General features: G+C 41.1%; 1 protein-coding gene across 1 annotated transcript in view; it reads right to left on the bottom strand.

Annotated features, from left to right (window-relative positions):
• The window catches only part of pcsk5b (proprotein convertase subtilisin/kexin type 5b), a 56,389-nt gene that overhangs the window by 36,533 nt on the left and 3,168 nt on the right, over window positions 1-16,688 (bottom strand). Inside the window, 5 exon segments of the mRNA XM_034691516.1 lie at window positions 508-584; window positions 2,379-2,522; window positions 3,817-3,945; window positions 3,947-3,970; window positions 14,408-14,512. Of these exon segments, the coding sequence (XP_034547407.1) occupies window positions 508-584; window positions 2,379-2,522; window positions 3,817-3,945; window positions 3,947-3,970; window positions 14,408-14,512 (479 nt within the window).

Raw genomic sequence — 16,688 nt, 5'->3', positions numbered from 1 at the left:
ATGCATCACCAGCAGGGCGAAGACACTGCCAAGGCACTCAGGCTGCTGCAGCCAAATACACACACTCGCACACACAGAGGCACAAAAACATGCAAACACACACATACACACCAAAATCACTTACTAAGCCAAACTGGCACAAGACAAGTGCCTGGACTAGGGAGCCTCTCTTGTTTTCCACTTACACACACACTGGCTTACACATGTACACACCAACTCTACCAAACAGAAAAACCACAACCCGCCCACAAATGTCACAATCAAATACACTAATGTAACTCATCGCACCCACAACAAGGTCAGGGCTCAGCAAATACAAACATACTGAGGCCACAGAGCTTCTGGTAAAAATCAATCAGCTAAACACTGACACGCAGAGCACCATTGGTTGACCATAGTAACATAACACTGAACCCACATCCTAATTTTTACAAGAAACATACTGTAACTTCTAAAATTACACTTCTCTCCCTTGTATTAAAGCTGAGGTAATTCAGTTTTTCTTACTTGTTCTCATTCGTTGCATCGTATCGAGGCATGGGGTCCATATCATTGCCGTTGACGTCAAAGCTGGCCTGAGGGTCCTGGAGGAGACACATAGGTCAGGGCGAGTACATCAAACATTAAAACAACCAATTTAAAAGTGATCAGGAGAAAAAAACCATTCCATTCAAGTCAATTCATTACAACAGTAGCTCTAATGTAATCTGTGTACATGTGTTTGTGTGTGTGTGTTTGTTTGACACCTGGAGAAATCCAAAAGCTTTGCTAACCCAATCAAAGAGTCCACATTAGCATCACTCACAACAGTTTTGCAAATCGAATCCAATCAGAGCTAACTCAATCTTCTGTGCCGTCGCCCTTCGGCATCAACAAATCCTGGCATTAAGAGCAGCTAATAACAACAGCGCAGGCATCGTCAAACAGGGAGTGAATCATTTTATCTGCTCAGCTGATTGATGGCCTTACCTGCTGCCTCAAGCCAACGAGTTCCTCTCACTATCTCTACCTCTGAGGCAGACATACCTCTACATGAACATGAAGCATGTGACCACAGAAAAATAAAGATGAAGACACAGATACCTGCACATCCACAGGTATGAGGAAGAATTATAATCTGATCCAAACTAGTTGATTGTCTGTCACATGACTGTGGTATATGCTCAACAGGAGGATTTTTTTTCCATCTTGGTTTTTTTAGTGTTATAAACTATACTGCAGGGAGTGACAGCAAGAGTTATCAAGGCTGCTGTTGGCAATATATTTTTAGAGATGCTCCTCTCATGAGGCATCATCCTTTTTAATGGCGTTTTCTATCAAAGAAAAATAAACTATAACTTTTCCATGAAATTTTCTACAGTTCTTGATTGAGCGTAACAGCTACCATGGCTGCTTTAACAAATGGGTGGCTGAAAGGTGGCTTACACTGAAGGTATTTATACCTTTACAAATCATTCAGCTATAACTGAGAAGTGAAACTCCTGAGTACAGCAATGTTATTTGTGTCTTTTTATGTGTATTTGAATCTGCACGGCTGATACCTTGGCCAGGTCTCCCTTGAAAAAGATATTTTTAAACTCAATGAGACTTCCACTGAAAACTAAGAGAATTCTACCCCAGAAGAAAATGTAGTAACTGTAATACGAAGATTTGTTTTTAGATTGTGACAAAAGAGGACCTTGGTGTCATACCGAAGAAGACAGTGGATATCATTTTTTTTTAAGTTATATTTATGGCCTTTTTGCCTTTATCTGATAGGACAGCTGAAGAGAGACAGGAAATGTAGGGAGTTGAGGGCGGGGGAAGACATGCAGGAGATGGTCGACCGGCTGGGAATAGAACCGGCGACTCCTGCGATGAGGACTGTATCCTCTGTATGTGGGGCGCTTAGACCGCTAGGCCACCAGCGCCCCATATGTTTAATATTTTAATTAGCCTCATCAGCGCAAGTATCAGCCACTGCAGATTATTTCAAAATACCAATGTGACCTGAACAATTAATTAGTCCATCTCTTGTCTTAATTACTCAAATTATAAGATAAGTGAAATTGTTATCGAAAATCTAAGTTTTGGCAACTCAAAGCTGATGTTAATTGGTCAGTCTGGCAACCATTTGTCAAAAGTAAGTGTACAACCTTGTTATGATCTTTGACTTCAAGTTTCTTTTCTACCACTGATAGAAAACAACAATGACCATATTGAACAACTACTGATTTTAGGAATCCTTTATCCTGAATCAGGTTCACACAAAAAACTTAAATTGTCAAATTAGAGATAAATACCTATATAAACGTAACTGTTACATTTTATAGTCAAACACACACATACACACAGGTGCCCCTCATAGCCGCCCTACATGGGCATACATACACACTCACGTAGTTCTGAAGAGGTCTGGGGTGGTTCCTCTCAATGCCGTCATCCAGTATGGTCACCACCACGTTTTTACCCGTGTAGCCCCTCTTCCACGCCCCCATGATGTTCATGTCTGACTGGCAGTTGTGGACGTCGTCATTGCAGTGCTGAAGAGGAGGTGAGAAGAGAGAAGACACATTTATCAGCTTCCTATAGACATGCAGACCTTGAAAGTGTATCCACTAGTCCTTTAGTCTTATCTTCCACTAAACTTAGCAAGTGAACATGAGCATAATACATACAGATGAACAGTTACATAAAAAACAGTTCAACATGTTAAAGTCCATGATCTTATGGATGGAGAAAGATGTCAAGTATTTAACTTTAACATATGTTTCACAAATAAATGTAAAACCAAAGTGGAAGCTTTTAAAGTTTTGTGCATATGTGAATACATGTATAGATATGTAATTTTCAACTTTAAATATGAACATAGAATAGAATAGAATAGAATAGATCTTTATTGTCATTGTACACAATACCAACAAATTGAGGTTTTAAGTTTAGTCTTATTCAAATATTTCAATATAAGAATTAAAACATAAATAGAACCTTAATATATCAAAAGTCAGATTATTCTAATAGACATACTTTTTGTTTGAAACTTTGAACTGTGTTTAATGTTTTGTTAAAATTAACGGAGGAAGCTCTGACTTCTGTTTACACATGAAAACATCAAGTTCACAGAGTTCAGAGTTCTGTCCAATGGCAAGAAAATAACTGTTTGAAAGCTCTGGTCAAAGTATAAGGATTTATCTACACTACGTTAACAATGACAGAGCTGAGGACACTCAACCACACATATACACACACAGATACAGGACATAACTAAAAGAGCAATGATCTGAGGGGGTATGACAACACTTGTGATAAGCCTGCAAATCTCTGCACTGCGGAATTAGTGGTACTGTGTGTGTGCGCACGCATGTGCAAGTGCGTGTGTGTATGTGCAGGAACAAGTGCATGAACAACATTGCTGTTCTCGGAGGAAGGATGTTGAAATGCAGGAACACGCTGACATGTATATTTCTCCCTCTGTGGACTTTCCTGCAGCAAATATTTACGTTTCAACAGAGAGTCAAACCTGACCCTAAATTTTCTCTTTTTGAATCGAGGAAAGACTAAAATGCATTACAAAGGCTTTTTTCTTCTTCATTCAGGTAAAACACAGACATTCAGACAAATCCCTCAGCTTCAGTCACCCTGCAGTAATCAGGATCATGACACGACCTGGGCTGACCTTGACCCACAACCTCGAAAATGTGTATTCTTCACAATCCTCCAAGAATAGACAAAAAGCATAAACATCACTGACTTTTATTTGGGGCTCTCTACACAAAAATTGTGAAATTCTTCTTTTGGTGCAGCAATAATATAAACAGCGTTACATGTTGTACTCACAATGTACCACATACTGCTCCACTTGGCGTCATTATAGAATATGTTGTTCTGGGCTGGGCTGCTGTAGGCGGGGCTTGACAGGGAAAGGGGCGGGGATGGCTTGTAATCCCTCTTGATCCTCCTCTTCACCAACCTGCTGCTGTATCCATTCCACCTGAAACACACAAACACACACAGGCGATAAGACCAACTGTAGGTGATACAGCAAAGGAGCTACTTCACACAAAGTCAACAGGTGGGACTCCATCAAGTTTCTCTCAAGTTATTTTGAGGTTGCTGCATATCTGAGTTAATGAAATCTCTTAAAAAAAACAGGAGGTTGAAAAACCAGGGATCTCCTTAAATATTGGTGCTGCATCTATACTGAATCCATGGAACTTCAAGTGACTACATTTACCCCATAGTTCTTATTTGATGAACTCACAAATACAGATACAGACTGTCTACAAAGAGTACATAATGTTTGTATATTGTTGCGCTTAAAAAGGGGGAAAAAATATTCTATTAAGTATTGCAGAAAATAAAGTGACATGCCTGTCACCTAAAAATCTGGAAAATATATGTATACATTTTCAAAAAGTCAACTCAAAAGTCGTGTTTTTTGTCAGTCAGTTAATTTCCTCTCATCTGCAAAATGGGCAGACTGTTATTATGCATATATGCACACAGGACATGAATGTCTCTCAGGTAATATCAATCACTCAAATGTATGGGCTGGCTTCAAGGTGCAAGGCATTCTTTCCTTGGCAGGAATCTCGCTCCACTTTCAGACCCAGGAATTTTTCGATTTCAAATCAACACTGTTGGATCTGAACATGAGGGCTGGACCAGCCGGCTTGGCCCCTGATCACCTCTTTTTAAACCCTGAAATCGTGTTTAGTCTAGTGGAAGTCCTGCAGACTTCATCTGTCTGAAAAGCCTCCAAGAGAAGTTTACATGTGCCAGTAATGATGACAACATAAGAACTAAAAACTGAGCCAGCATAAAGCTGGCATAGTATTCATAGGGTGAATATTTGAAGTGTAAGGGAGCATCCTGAGATGTAAATAATTCTGTAATGAATGATTCATGGATTTCTCGGATGAAGTCTGCACATAAACATGACTGTGTGACAGCCAGGTCACAGTCTGCTTTAATGTTGCTTCGATTTACTTCAAGAATAAAGCATGTTCAGATGAAATGTGAGGAGTACTGCTTATTTATACTGCATTTTCTATAGATAGCGCTGTTGATTGAAGGTGTCTCGCTGTATGCTGGATCTACAGACAAAGAAACTGTATTCAAAACGTCTAATCAATAGAATAATTTTCACCCTGAAAAAGTATTTTAGTTGTGTTGCTCAGTTTCCCAGATCAGAGAACCTACAGCTTTAGTGAACAATGTCCAACTGCAAAAGAAAAAGCATTTTCCACATCAATACAGCTCCAGCAGGCGAAGGAGAGGAGAGGGGAAGAGAGAAAAGCTGACAAATGAGTGCAGAGTGATTATCTGGTCTCATGCACTGAAACAATCTGCCAGGCTCTCTGGAGAGTGGAGAGGGAGGCACCGAGACAAGATAAGACGAGAAGAGGAGAGGTGATAAAGAGCTGAAGAGAACAAGTCCCCAGAGAGTCGATAAAGAGGGAGACCGAGCTGGAAGGGGAGGGAAAACAAATTATACCCGAGACCAAAAGACAGAAAGTGAAGAGAGAGAGATTGATTTTACAAATAATATTGATTTAATAACCCGAGTATGTAGCTCTTTTTAGATAGTGAAGAAGGGGGAGGGTTAAAATCAGGTGGGTGACGTAATTTATAAGTCATGAGTATGGAGCTGCTTTTTTAAGAGTGCAAGATATGGGAAGAGTAGAACTGGTAAATCAGAAACAGAGACAAAAAAAACTGCAGGATATTTTGTTTCACCATGGTGCTCCTCCAGCTGCTGAGGTCTCACTTCAACTTCTGTAAGGGCCATCAGCAACTGTTTACACATGCCGATAGTTTCAAAAGAAACACCATCACCAGGAACTATGTGTGAATGTCTGTGCCAATCCACTGCTCTCTCATTACAATTTGCATCTATAAGCACAGATCAATCTTGGATCAGCAGTGCAACTCTTCAGTGCTCTAGTCCATAACTTTAGATTTCCAGGAGGCCCTGATATTGAATGCATCACTGCCTCTAATTTCACCACCAATCCTCTCCGCTATTAATTCTTCTACAGCTGGACGAGACAGAGCAAAGCCTTTACAGATGGACAGAAAGAGAAATGTTTTTTCTGAGGTTGGATACCATTTAGTATGTAGTTCACCCAGATGTCTTCAACACAACCCCAAATTCAAAGAATTTTCAGAACACTTGGTTGAAGTTTTGTAATGAATAAGGGAAACAAACAAGAACCTGGAGTTTCATAAATCTGTGTGCTGGCAAGATGCCTCCATATTGATATGTTTCAAGCACAACACTCAAGTTTGACATATTATTGCAGTAAACTAAATATCCCAAATACTGACCGTAGTAAATAGAAATGCTTAGGGCACATATTTTTGGGCTTTTTTGTGCCTGTATGATAGGACAGCTGTAGAGTGACAGGAAATGTGGGGAGCAGAGAGGGGGGAAGACATGCAGGACATGGTCACGGCCGGGAGTCGAACCGGTGACCTCTGCGACGAGGACTATAGCCTCTTTATGTGGGGCTGTAGCCTTAGACCGCTAGGCCACCAGTGCCCCTAGCTTTGGCACATATAATGCATTGTTTTGTCTGCAGCAGCAGAAACCCTAAAGTGTTAATATGCATATGCAGATTAATCCAGTTTAAAACTTGTTTTGCTGCCTGAGCTTTCCTCAACTCTAGTGACTCTCTAAAGTGTTTTTCTTCTGTCAGGATCTTATCTGATTACTTTCAAAGGTCTGTAAGATGACTTCATTTTGAAAAGAAGTCAGATAAAAAAATGTTGGATATAACATTTGTAGAGCAAGAGTTTGTACAGAAACTGGTTATTAATTTGTTCCGATAGTCTTGCACTGACCATCAATGTCTTCATTTTACACCTTTCTTTTTCTTTTTTTTAAAGGGGTAGTGAATGTCTTATCGACAGGGGATGCCGTTTGGCTCAGTCTATTTGTTGAGAAACCAGCTGGAAAGCCTGGTGTTAGGCTATCAACTGCTGTAGACTGGGCAAACTCTACCACATAATTTAGCTTTTTTTTTTAGGAATTCCAGCCCAAGTTGGACACTTGTGTGTTCGTCTGCAGGCAGATGAACACATAAGTGTCCCGGCTCAGAATAGTGCAAATTGATTGGGCTCTCTGGCGGAGCTTTAAGGGTCACTCAGACAGACTGTTCAGGTCAGAGTTTCTTTGAATTAGCTAAATAACATTGTAGAGTTGACCCTGTCTGTAGCGATTGATAGCCTAGTAGCCGTTGTAGTTCTCCAGACAGTTTCTCAACAAAGAGGCTGAGCTGACCAGCGTCCTCTGTGAGTATAACACAACAATTTTTTTTTTAAGTTATATTTTTGGGCTTTTTCACCTTTATTAGATAGAACAGCTGAAGAGAGACAGGAAATGTGGGGAGTAGAGAGTGGGGGAAGACATGCAGTTAATGGTCGACTGGCGGGAGACGAATCGGCGACCTCTGAGACGAGGACTATAGCCTCTATATGTGGGGCACTTAGACCGCCAGGCCACCAGCGCCCAAACGCAACTACTATTGACAGGTACCCATACAAGCCCACTTTAAAAAAAAACATCTTTAAAGTTACACAGAGGCCTCAGCTTTTAAGTTTTATTTTTATTAAATTATTCAAACCACACTGTGACCAACAAGATCAATTGGAGTACAACGGAGGAGAATTTATAAATAAGTCAGACGTTTTGATATGAATGTGAGTGAAACTGCTTTGCCTTTCTGTATTGGGGTTTATTAAAAGAACGTTCTGCACTGTTTGCAGGAGACAGCTGACCTGAGGCAGTTCTATGGCATTCAACGTTTTTCTAAAGCTATCAAAGTCTATAATATCCTTTGTCATCCCTACTAAAAAAAACCTCACTGCTAACAGCCCTTAGTTAACCACATCAAGAAGTGTCAGGTTTGCCATCCTCTCCAAACAAAGACGATATTGCCCTCTGTTATTGCTTATAAACTTGCCCATGTAATACTGCCTTTGTTTCAGTGCCAATTTGCCGGCAGGCTCTGAAGCATGACAATTGGATCTGCTCCATTCTTTTAACTCCAGCCTGGTGGAGCAGAGGAATGATCTGCTTGCACCTGTACCTCCCCGTCACCCTCTTTTTCTTTTTTTCAGCTCTTACTCCCTCTGCTCTCTCACACTTTCACGTTTTTATCTCTTTCATTTATCTGTTTCTTCCTTGCTGTCTCTCTCTACTTTCATTTTAGGTCCTCTTCTTTGCAGATGCCCATTTTTCCCTGTGATCGCCTGGCTTTCTCTGGTTCCCACTCCAACCCCTTTTTCTCCCTCCCTCTCTCTCTTAGCCTAACTCTCTCACTCTCCCCACTCGCTTGCTCGCTCGCTCTCTCTCTGTGTAAGGGTTTGCAGGTGGCTCTTGCTGGCTGGGTCAGTAACCAGGGGAAACTGGGGAAGAGTTCATTTCAATAGAACAAATGGGAACAAATTGATCCACTCTTGCTGCTGTTTTTTTGAGACACGTTTGAGTGTTGTGTAAAAAGGACTGAAAGCCATGGGGTCAAAGGCTAATATAGCAGAACACCCAAAATAACCTGGGGACAGACAGGAGTCAGACATTGTTCTCCTCTCCTCACTGCAAAACAGAACCTCAGAATACAGTCGCAGAGCTTCATTAGACCGTTTGAGCACTGGTGTGCTACATTGGCCAGGTGCTCATCTCCAGGCATCAACTAATGGTTCATCTGTTAAACAAATTCAAGGCAAGAACAGATTTAGAGGTAGAATTTCAAACAAGCATTCCTTCTTCTTAGACACCTGTACCTGGGACTGAGTGGAGTCTCAGACCACCTGTGTGTAAATTACCCCTCAGGTCCCGACAGATGCACAAGTTGTGTCTGTTCATCTCCTTGATGCTGCAACTGTCCTTGTTTTCCACACATGTTCATGAACACAGTGAGCTCTGAGGACAGTTGGGTGATGACAAAAATAATGAGTTTAGGTTCATGAATATTGAGAAAACTCAAGTGAGTGTGTACACAGAATACATCCGGTTTTGAATGTGTGTAAATGGGTTTATATGATAAGAAGTGCAAATCAGGTCAGCATTTAGATTTTAGCTCATTGGAGTATTTTGCCATGTACTAAAATAGCTTCCTTATGTGAGATGACTCGCAACTCATAAACATGACAAAACGGGGAAATTTAATTTTGTCCTAACAGCCATTTTGCATTTTAGTGTATCCCGGGGAGGATTCAGCTGCAGACCACACCTGGCTCTCAGTTTCCCTGCACATGTCTGGATAAATGACTTCAAGTAAACAAGCGTCTCACTAAGTGAAACCGGCTGGAAACACCATGCTCCTGCACCAGACAGCAGCAGAGGCGTTCAGCAGTTGTTTTCCTCCACTAATCTCCGTGCAGACTTCAAAAGGACAGTTTAAAAAGGAGAAATAACCACCGTACCTCTCTAATTGTTGTTTACAGTAAACTCTAAATTGCTGGAAATAGATTTTAGCTTGAAATAGATTATAAAAAAACAGACTGGGTATTCTTTGACTCGGAATACACACCAACAACTAAAAACAGTGCAGAGCTGCAGCAGAAAAGTCTGTGGCTGGCCAAATTCTCTTGGAACTCACAGCATGAATGAGTCATGTCTGTAAGTCAGTAAAGCTCGGCAAGGTGCAAGCTGAGTGCTGCCACAGACAAAGACAAGGACTCCTCAATAACAGGATTGTATATACGTCACCATCTGATCATTTCTGTAATAGTAACATTACAAATCTTACATAGTAGCACCATTTTATCCTAAATTTCTTGATGGAAATAGATGATTAAAGACGAGAAGTTAAAACGTTTTCACCATGAGAAAACAACGTTTTTCAGACCTTTACTGGGCATTGGCTGTGTTTAAAGATGGATGATGTGTCTACATCAAGCGGCAACCACCAGTCTAAAAATATGAGTCCAATGCGGAAGTGCTAAAAACTGCAGTTCATAGAGGATCAGCTCAAGGCTGGCTCCCGAAGTACCGGAAACCACATACACACCAATTCAAAAAGCCGATCTTTACAGCAGAAATAAACTTGTTTACAGCCTGGTACAAAAGACGAGTGTAGTCTGGATAGCTCATTTCTCGATCAGCACACACTGTACAGGGGGTTCTAACGCAACAATTTCGAAGATATTGAGATTACGAGTCTTCCGATGAGAGGCACAGCTGACTTGATTGACAAGTAGGAACACTGTAGCTGTTGGCTAGGAGCCTCAAAGCCCGCCTCTTTTTCACACTCACTCGACAGCAGCAATATGGCTGCCTCCGCTGACTGGTCCCAAAACAGCGCTTCAGAAACAGATGGGTGACGTCACGGATACTACGTCCATATTTTCTAAAGTATATGGTCTACATCTCCTCATGATAAAGAAAAGTAAAGTCATAGGAGTATCAAATGTTTTGGCTTCACTGATGGGGAGCTGTCATGTTGTCTCCTTTTATACAGTCTATAGCCGCTTGCATATTGCAATTCCCCAACAGTACTGGAACAAGGTCACTACCCCGACACTACATATTGCACCCCAAAACGGGGTAATATTAGTGTCCCAGTGTATGATTTTAAATCGCATTACAGCCTTGCAAGAGCATAATAGGCGCAGTTTGTAAACACACAGCCGACACACAGCAGGACCGCCATACATACAAACACTCAGACGTGCATATACAGACACAGCCTTGTTCCCAAGCGGCAACGTACGGTCTCAAACTATGAAGCCCAAGTGGAAGTGTTACAAACTGCAATTCATTGAGAATCCGCTTGAGGCTGGCTGCAGAAACACCGGAAACCACATAGACATCAATTCAAAAAGACGATCTTTGCAGCATTAATAAACATGTTTACAGCCTGGTTCAAAAAACAGCTTGGCTCTACATAGCTAATTTCTCTATTGACACACACTGTACGGGGGGTGGATTTTTTCTAACACGATGGTTCAGAAGATATTAAGATTAAGAGTTTTTGCCCATATAAGGACATGACTGACTTGACTCCCTGACAGGAACACATAGCTGTTGGCTAAGAGGCCCAAACTCCGCCTCTTTACGTCACACTCTGCCTGGTTGAGTTCCGAATTTCCAATATGGCTGTTGCCAACGATTGGCTTCTGAACAGCGCTCAGGAACAGATGGGTGACGTCACGGATACGACGCCCATATTTTATACAGTCTTTGGTTGTTCCACACTGCCAGCTCCGACGCTGACACCGTCTTCCCTCCATTACGCCTCTTTTACTAGGAGGACCAGAGAGAAAGGTTAAGAACAGGGATCAGAAGCGGGACAACTTCACCCAACCATTACACCTCTATGCATTACACACAGCAGTCAAGGCGTAAAAGGGGCCTATATATCCTGCCTTGAAATGGCAGTATGTAAGAGCCATATGATTCGATGGCTTGAGAAATACTGATAAACATCTATGAAGAACTCTTCCAGGCTAAAGACCCTGCTTTAAATCATTGTAAAAGTTACTTTTAAAAAGAGCAATGATGAGGTACATGAAACTGTTGTTATGTCGGCACGCTTTCCTCAGGTCAAAGGCCTCGGCAGTTCCACTCACAGTTATTGCTCTTTGACCCGAGAGGCAAATGAAACTGCAGTTTGGCTGCTGCCATAAAGCAGTAATCTGTGCTGTGCTGCATCCCCATGGTAACCTGCCTGCCAATGAGCACGGTGGATGGCAGGGTGCGCCTTTCATGACACCGCTACACCCATCTGACTCACTCAAACACAAACACACACGGCTGTCATTATTACAAAACCTGATTGCAAAACATCATTAGCAGTGTGCCAAACTGTGCTGGTGCCAAACGAGACATCATGTGGATCCCACAGACAGGTCGGCAGATTACGCTGAAGACAGAGCTACACAGGGGGCAACACTGACAGCTCTACACTCAGCTTTTTATTTCTCTAACCCATCTTTGCCCTCTTCACTCATTTCTCTCCTTCTCTCTGCTTTCATGGCTCCATTTCCCATTTTTCTGTCCTCCTCAACCTCTCCTCTCTGATCTAAAATCTCAGCCTCTCAGCCAGCTGGCATCAGGACGCAAACCTTCTTCCACCATGGCACAGAGTCAGGCCCAAGAGAGTAAGGGAAGCAAAGACAGAGGGAGGGAGATGAGTGAGCTGAATGCAACCAATGAGAAAAAGGAGGGAGTCAGAGGATGAGAAAAGAAAAGGGATGACAGGTAAGGACCACGGATGGATGTAAAAAAAAAAAGCTAGTAGGACCATAAAATAGGAAAAGAAAATTAAAAAGAAACAATGATGTGGAGGACAACTATTTTTAACATTCCCCAAGTTTGATTACCTCCCTGTGTATTGTGATGAAGTTCAGATCTGTGTGAGACCAAGGCTGTATCAATAATGCAGCCCCAGTTTGATGACCTAATGCAGCAATCTGAGCACTGAGGGGGAAACAGTAATGGTTTACCTCAAGTCAAGCTCTTACTGAAAAGTCTGGTTTAACCCATAGACTGTATAAAATATGGACGTAGGATCCGTGACGTCACCCATCTGTTTCTGAAGCACTGTTTTGAGGCAAATCGACGACAGCAGCCATATTGCTGCTGTTGAGCCAGTGTGACGTAAAGAGGCAAGCTTTGAGCCTCCTAGCCAACAGCTACAGTGTTCCCGCCTGTCAATCAAGTCAGCTGTGCCTCTAATTGGAAGACTCGTAATCTCAATATAATATCTTCAGAATTGCTGCGTTCGAAAAAATTCACCCCCTGTACAGTGTGTGCCGATCGAGAAATGAGCTATCCAGACTACACTTGTCTTTTGTACCAGGCTGTAAACATGTTTATTTCTGCTGTAAAGATCGGCTTTTTTGAATTGGTGTGTATGTGGTTTCTGGTACTTCCGGAGCCAGCCTCAAGCTGATCCTCTATGAACTGCAGTTTTTAGCACTTCCGCATTGGACTCATATTTTTAGACTGGAGTTTGCCGCTTGGTTTAACCATAGTAATATACAACAAAAGCCTGTATTTTATATTCAAGAAGTAAATCTAAATCAAAGCTAGGCAAAAAACAACATGTTTTTATCATGTGTTCTTACTTGTGGCTGTAGTATAATGCAGCAAGCAGACGTAGGGTTACAAGTCAGAAACCATTTTTTATCCTGGTTGGAAGGTTGTAGCATCGGTATGAGTCTAAAAACAGCCTCGTAACTCTAGTTAAGATTCAGTTAACCTGCAGTGTAGCTGGTTATTTCAGACAATCAGCTGCATTAGATGGACATTGCTTTCTGTCCGATGGAGCATACAGGACATCATTGTATTTTGAATGAGGAGACTACATTTACAAGCTAGTCCTTCTTTCTTGGATACCACTCTGGAGGATTTGGGATGTACAGACTATCTTGAGTCTGAAAGCAGAATATATAGTGTTGAAGCACACGTTTACAAAATGTGAAAGCTGCACACAAAAAAATGACGCCAAGAAATCTCTTTATGTTTTTACATTATTCTGTTTTCAGTTGCAATATAACAAAAAATAGCATATTCTGTTGTATATGTTATGTGACTCTTCTCCATTAGGTTAAGGGTGTAAAAAGCAGCAGGAGATTTTTTGGCAGGGCTTTTTATTTTTTGTCATTTTGAACTAGGTTTATTATATTCAAACATATCCATCAGGCTCAGTTCAAATTGAAATGTAGTAAAGTGGTTCTCAATCAGCAAAAATCATTCATCAGGACCGAGATATGTGCAGCATGAAGTGTAAGGACAACAGGTTTTATGCTGCAAGGTTTCAGTCAATGTCCTCATAAACACTGTTTCCCTCAAACTCATTTGTGTTCAGGTCTTGTCTGTAACAATGGCAGGGGAGCTTACTTCCTTTAGGCATCCTTTTGAGCATCAAATGCCGCAGGGCTCAGATCGATTCAACTATTTACACAGATAACATATTTATTGAGGAAGTAGAAATGATGTTTTATTTGTGATGGCGTATTCAATTACCACATCAAACAAAACAAAAAATGTATTAATGCATGACTACATCTGTGAACGGTAAAAGGAAAGAATGAAATGTTTGGATATACATGTCAACTAAAGACAGAGCCTCATTGCGAGACGTCTTTAACTTCTCTTTTCTGAACATACCATTTTGTTCTGTAAAATAGAAACAGCCCTTTGACAATTTCTTACAATAATACTTGCTTTTTCTAGTGCTTTCAAATACGCCATCAGGTATTCATCATCAGATGGAGGTTTGCATTTAAGACTCCTGACGATAAGTGAGCAAACGTTATCCACTGTAATCTACAATAAGCTCTCCAGGAAAAGCAAGTTTGTTCACACTGGGTTGTGGCTGCTTAGTCAAACTGTTTCCAGTCTAGTTCAAACACATACTGTTTGAGCTATTTTGATTCACAACCTGTCATTCACAAAACAGCACAATAGGCTCACCTTGGGCTCCATGGAGATGAAACTGTGGCGACCACGGCTAGACAAGGTCGACCTCTTGATGGTTCGGCTATGGAAGAAGTGATAGTGGTCCTTGAGATCCCCGATCTGCAAAACAAATACACAGACTCAGAGAAAAGAATGTAAACATTCAATATGACCTCTTAATATTTCATTGGTGTAACTATGAGATATGATGTCCTTAAGCTTTTCATGAGCGGCTTTGATTGTAGAGATGTTTGCTGACAGATATCAGATACATTCAGTGTACACACATACTTTTAAAGATGTAACTCAGAGTAGGAAAACAATAATATTTGCATAGTTTTAAATTTTTTACTGCGTATTTTATGGAAAAATCATCCTTGAGCTCTCCATTCAGTAAAAGACTGTATCAATTTAGGGGTAGTAAGGTTGAATGAAAGCTCACAAGACACAAAATTGTTAATACAACCTAATGTGGCATAGAGCCGTGGAGGACAGAGGACCTGCAGACACGCAGACAGCGACAGACAGACAGCAGGCTGCTGCTGGATGGTGATTAGTTTTAATAATTGATAAAGACCACACAATCCCTTTAGATGATCAAACTGTCATGGCTGCCAAGGCTCCTGTGGTGTGTCACTGATCCATGGCTGAGCACCACCTCCACCACAGAGCCCATTAGATCAGCTTTCTGCTCAATCCTCATGCACACATACACACAAACACACACACATATCAATTCTCATACCTCAACACTGGCAGAATAAGAAACAACAAAGTGCCACAAAACATTATCTGAACACGCAGCACACATCACAAGCCTAGAGTAATCTGATTAAAAGCATTCTACATCCTAACAAAATGTGCTTTCATTATAGGCGGCTACCACTTTGGATGCTTCTCATAGTGTAAACAGGTCTCAACATATCGTGCTTCCATGCCTATTTAATCTACCCGACATCTGCACTGCCATTAGCAGGCCACCCTTCCCTCTAGGAGTGTCTGCCAATGAGAAGCTGCTGGAAAAGCTCTAAACACAGAATTAGATAAAAACCCCTTAAGCCCAGGTTGAAACTCCTGTTCCTGCTCCTTTTACAGTCTCCTTTCAAAATAAAATCCCCCACTTATTCCAACTACAGTGTGACAATTCAAAAATTGCTATCTTTATCATAACTTTGATGGCATCTCACGATCAGTGTGCAGCTCCTACTTTTACCCTGAACTCTGCTCTGTAAATTTGGCTTCAGCCATAACTGTGGTAGCTTTGATGACGTGATCAGATGGAAATGAAAGGGTTACACCATCAACTGAACTTTGATTCTGATTCAAGAAAAACCTGCATGGTGAATCATAAAAACATCTGCCTAATCTTTGCTAACTGGGAATTATGTTGAAACAAATTCGGGAAGTGAAACCACTCTACAGTGATTGATGATGTCTTGCATCACAGACTTTTTCACTGGATTCATTAAATCTCATTGTCCCTCCATGCGGAATTGACCAGGAATTGCTAAAGGTGATCAAATCCTTATGAAGGTATCAGAGTCGGATCAAACTGCCAAATTGCATCAGGTTTTTTCCCTGGAAAAGTGAGGTTGAGAAACAGTCCCTTCCACTCTTTTCCAGATTTAGCAGCGTTACAAACTGGAACTCAAACAGACTTGTTTGGGCCTTTTGCAGTTTAATCAACAACCCAGAGAAGCCCTAAAGAGACACTTCTGTGTGACATGCACATTAACCTGCACACAATTGGTTGCACCTGATCTTAGTTTTGTGTTTCAAAGAAAAGGACTCAAATTGTTCATTTTCATATTTTCACATTATTTTGAGCATCCTGTTATATTTCTCTCGAACTTTAAATTGTGTGTTGGTCTGTTACACCAAATTAAGTCAGTTATTTTGTTTAGATGTAACATGACAACATTTGGAAAAAGTTGAAGGAGGTGAATACTACGCAAGGCATTGTCAGTGTTAAACAACAAGACAAAATGTGTCTCGCACATGAATATGAGAGTTCACACTGCAGGATCCTGTGTCTGCAAAAAAGTGAACTAAATCACAAAACACGTGTTTCCTGACTTCTTGCTACATTGTGCCGATGCTGCAGTCTTATAACAGCCATGCTGTGAAAAAGACATCAAGGTTTAAGCTGATATGATACTTATTACTTATTATTTGTTTGTACATGCAGACACTATATAGATGGGGGGCAATCTGAAGCTGAGATTTTCATTCAACATTGCAGGGCATGTCACACTACAGAAAGATAGGTTTCCTTCCAGATATCTTTATCCACATA

This window comes from Notolabrus celidotus, chromosome 9 (genome assembly GCF_009762535.1).
Source record: "Notolabrus celidotus isolate fNotCel1 chromosome 9, fNotCel1.pri, whole genome shotgun sequence".
Classification (NCBI taxonomy): domain Eukaryota; kingdom Metazoa; phylum Chordata; class Actinopteri; order Labriformes; family Labridae; genus Notolabrus; species Notolabrus celidotus.
The sequence above is the reverse complement of the archived record's forward strand: the minus strand, read 5'-3'. Positions and strand labels throughout refer to the sequence as shown.